This window comes from Cucurbita maxima, unplaced genomic scaffold (genome assembly GCF_002738345.1).
Source record: "Cucurbita maxima cultivar Rimu unplaced genomic scaffold, Cmax_1.0 Cma_Scf00027, whole genome shotgun sequence".
Lineage (NCBI taxonomy): Eukaryota > Viridiplantae > Streptophyta > Magnoliopsida > Cucurbitales > Cucurbitaceae > Cucurbita > Cucurbita maxima.
This window is the reverse complement of record NW_019272043.1, coordinates 1653399-1657332: the sequence shown is the minus strand read 5'-3', so window position 1 is coordinate 1657332 and position 3934 is coordinate 1653399. Positions and strand designations below refer to the sequence as shown.

Below are 3934 nucleotides of genomic sequence, written 5' to 3'. Positions count from 1 at the left end.
TTTTTTTTTTTTTTTTTTTTTTTTTTTTTTTTTTTTTTTTTTTTTTTTTTTTTACATTGATTTTGTAACGGCTCAAGCTCTTTGGGCGGTTCCTTTAAGGTTTTTAAAACGGGGAGAGTTTTTCACACTCTTATAAATAGTGTTTAATCTCTTCTCTGACGTGGGATATCACAATCCACTCTCTTTAGGGCCGAGCGTCCTCGCTAGGGCTCATTCCTTTCTCCAATTGATGTGGAATCCCCACCAAATCCACTCTCCTTCGAGGCCCAGCGTACTTACTAGCACACCGCGATGTGTCTACCCCTAGTGTCTGGCTCTGATATCATTTATAATGGCTTAGGCTCACCGCTAGCAGATATTATTCTATTTAGGTTTTCTCTTTCGGGATTTCTCTCAAGATTTTTAAAATGTGTCTATTTTCACACCCTTATAAAAGATGTATTGTTCTCCTCCCCAACCTATAATGGATAATACATATTTAGTTTGGGTTTTTACCTAGGATGATGTGTGTTTTTGACGACTTTCTGACCGTACTTGCGCCATTTGTAACCATCATCAAGAACATCGACATCGGTCATGGTCTTGAATGAGAATCTTGGCTCTCTCACTTTTCTTCTTCCTTTCATCTTCTTCATCTTCATGGTTGATACTCCCAATCCCAAATGATACTCATTTCTCTTCCCAAATGCCCTTCAAAAACACACATCAAATAAAAAACAAACCAAATAGAAACACAAAAAACAAGGTTGGAGTGTTACTCACCATGGATTTGGAGTGGAGGTTTGCAAGGAAAGAAGGTTTGGAGTAGGAAAATGAGAGGAGTTTAGGGTTTGAGAGAGGCTAGGGTGAAGAAAGGGAGTGGAAGGAGAAAGGGTTTGGTGTTGGGGGATTGAAGGAAGATGAGAAACGTTGAAGTTTGAAGGGAAAGAGAAGAATTCCATTTGATGATGAGTTGATGCTTGTTCATGTTCTTCATCTTCAAACAAAGCTTGTGGGTTTAATAGGATTTGGGATTTAGAACCCATTTTTGTGTGTTTTTGGGAATTGTAAAGGGGAAAGAAGGTGAAGAGAAAAGGAATTTGGGTGCCATTTTATAATATACCTCAATGCCTTTACCTCCTTCTGTCAAAAGATTTTAAAACCTTTATATTTTTTTGAAAAATTTAAAAATACATCTACCGTTAATATCACATCTAAAAAAATATTCATGAATTACCAAAAATAATATAAACAACGTTTAGAAATAATCTATGGAGTATCAATAAACGCATTTCGTCCATATATTGACATACAAATTTTTAATTTTTTTTTATAAAAGTAAATAGTGTTAAGAGCTTGCTCTTGAGATGCCTAATGCTAGGTTGGATAAAAGAATTGATGTATGAATATCGCGTAACCTTTGGCCTATTTATGTGTTATTATTTATGATATAATATTCTAATGAATTGTTGTATGGTATGTACTTCTCGTTTGCTAATTAGTGTTTTCTAGCTTAATACGATCATGTTATGTCTTGTGAGATACCATGTATGATAAGCATGAATGAAATATCACGAATATATATATGTCTCGTAAGAAATTTATATCGTCATGATTGTAAGGAAGTATTATGTGCATCATCTCATTGAACAATGATTTTTAATTTGAGATCTTATGCATGTTGTATATCTCATGAGCAAGGCTTACTTCTACTATATACGTGAATCTCGTATAGTGTGGAGAGAAGTATCATGCATTCAACTCTACTTGAACAAAAAAAAAAAAAAAAAATGGAGCGTAAATTAACCATCTGAAAAAATAGGTTTTCTAGTCATGAAACATGTTGCATGTAATTGCATTTTCGATTATAATAATATGGTCACTTAGGTTTCCATATTCAAAGGGCGAGATTAGCCGAGGTAATAAAGTCACCTCGTAGTTCCATTGTTAAGGTAGTTTGGTGGTTTGGATATTTGGAGGCTTCATTTTGTCACACTGTTTTCCCACACCTCAAAAGCATAAAAACTCTGTCCCATTGTTCTTAGTGGAAGTTTCACTGTTGAATTTAAGGTCAACTATACACGACAATCCACTTAAAGACACGACATTAGTACTCACTCACTCTGTTTGGTTTTGTTTGAGATACAACCCTTGTTTTCTCTTTTACTTTTTCCACCTTCAGTTGCCCAACAGATAATGAAAGGAGCCCGTTGGAATATATATATATACATATACCTATATAGGTGGTAAAGTGCATCAAGGAACATGCTTAATATAAACTACATTGTTAGTTTATTGCATTATTGATAAATTTTGTCGACACTAATTATAAACGTCTATTGTTGATAGGTTTTGTTAGTCTATGAAACGATTTTCATATGGAATGAATGCTTACGTATTACCAGATTCGTTAACCTAAATTTTATTTGAACACCGAACAATCAAAGAAGGTCAAATGTAAACTTGCTTTGAATTCAATATTTAAAACTCCAAAAGTAGGTAAATTCAATTACTAAAAATTCTAGAGCAACGATTTCACCGTTATCTCTTCCTACACTTCATTCATTAACAGAATAAGAACTCAATCTCACTTTCTAAAATTCTAGATCAATATCAGCTTACTATCATATGTATGCTAACGTCATTTTAGGTGAAAGAACAAAAAATATGCGTATTACACACTCATATATTTCTCAAAAATAGACATTAAACGTCTCAAAAACTTGCTATTAACTCCAAATGTACCCTAACTTTTCAGTGATTCAATTATAAGAACTCTAAGGTTAAATATTCTCGTGGGTTGGTTTGTGAGAATGGTTTTCAGTCTTAGAAACGAAGAGTAAGTAAAGTAACTATATCGTATGAGATGCAAGGCTATACCGAGACCATTAAGTATCGAATCGTTATAAGTCGTTACACATCTTTGAAAAGGGTAAAAAAGTAATTTTGAGAGAAATAATTCCATAAGAATCCACATGATTAGGGTTTCCAACAGTGCAATGAAATAATTTGATAGATTTATAATAGTTATAGTTTTGTCCCATTTTGTGGAAAGAAATATGAAATATAGAGACAATGATGATGAATCACCAGTGAATTTATATATCATTATGATACATATATTTTTAAAAGATTGCCCAATCCTCAATTGACTTTTATGTTTTTTTTTTTTTTTTAATCATAAAAATTTAAAAAGTTATTTACCTTTTGCGTCCCTAAATTCTTCACTTTTCTTTTTTTACACCCCACCACTTTTCTAATTTAAAATCAAGCCCTCATCACATTATTATCAGTTTTTGGTGCATTATTTTTTTCAAAATTATTTAATTGGGAGGATTTATATAATTTTCACATAATTCACACATAATTATGAAAATGATTATTCCCATTCATACAATAAAAAGGCTCAATATAGTTGTAAAGGGTATCCCAAACATGATGCTTATAAATCATTACTAATAATTTCACACCAAAAAGGGGAGAAATTGGATATAAAATTTATATTATTTCGAAAATGGTTAGTATCTAATAACAATTATGTTCTAGAACTCAATGCAATCGGTCCTAGCAATAGCGCGAGGAATTAACGACCAGACTTGCTACAACCTAGAGATTACTAGGCAACTTCTTCCATCTATTGGGATCAGAGGTATAGCACCATTCTTTTTGGAGGGTTCATTTGTCCCGATGACTGATCCAGCAACTGAAGAACATAAATATAGAGTTTAAAATGAGATGAAGTAGAGAAATTAGGGTTTTAGGAGAAAAAAGGGAGGAAGTTGCGCGAAGCTCACGAGACGATGATGTCACATGATTCAGGTATAGTAATAATAATGGCTAATACCAATGTCCATAAAACACCCATCATTATCTTATTTTATCACTTTTCTAACTATTCCCTCCTTTTTCTTTTTTCTTTTTCAAATTTTTTTGTTTTTTTTTTTTTTTTTTTTTT

At 32.4% G+C, this 3934-nt stretch overlaps 1 protein-coding gene across 1 annotated transcript in view; it reads right to left on the bottom strand.

The window, feature by feature from the left end:
- Positions 1–1039, bottom strand: part of LOC111499622 (probable WRKY transcription factor 13) — a 2508-nt gene extending 1469 nt beyond the window's left edge. The window contains exons 1-2 of the mRNA XM_023151229.1: positions 763–1039; positions 496–690 (exon numbers count right to left, since the gene is read on the bottom strand). Coding sequence (XP_023006997.1) covers positions 496–690; positions 763–1025 — 458 coding nt within the window. The 5' untranslated portion in view covers positions 1026–1039. The remainder of the gene's footprint in view (positions 1–495; positions 691–762) is intronic.
- Positions 1040–3934: the final 2895 nt, after the last annotated feature.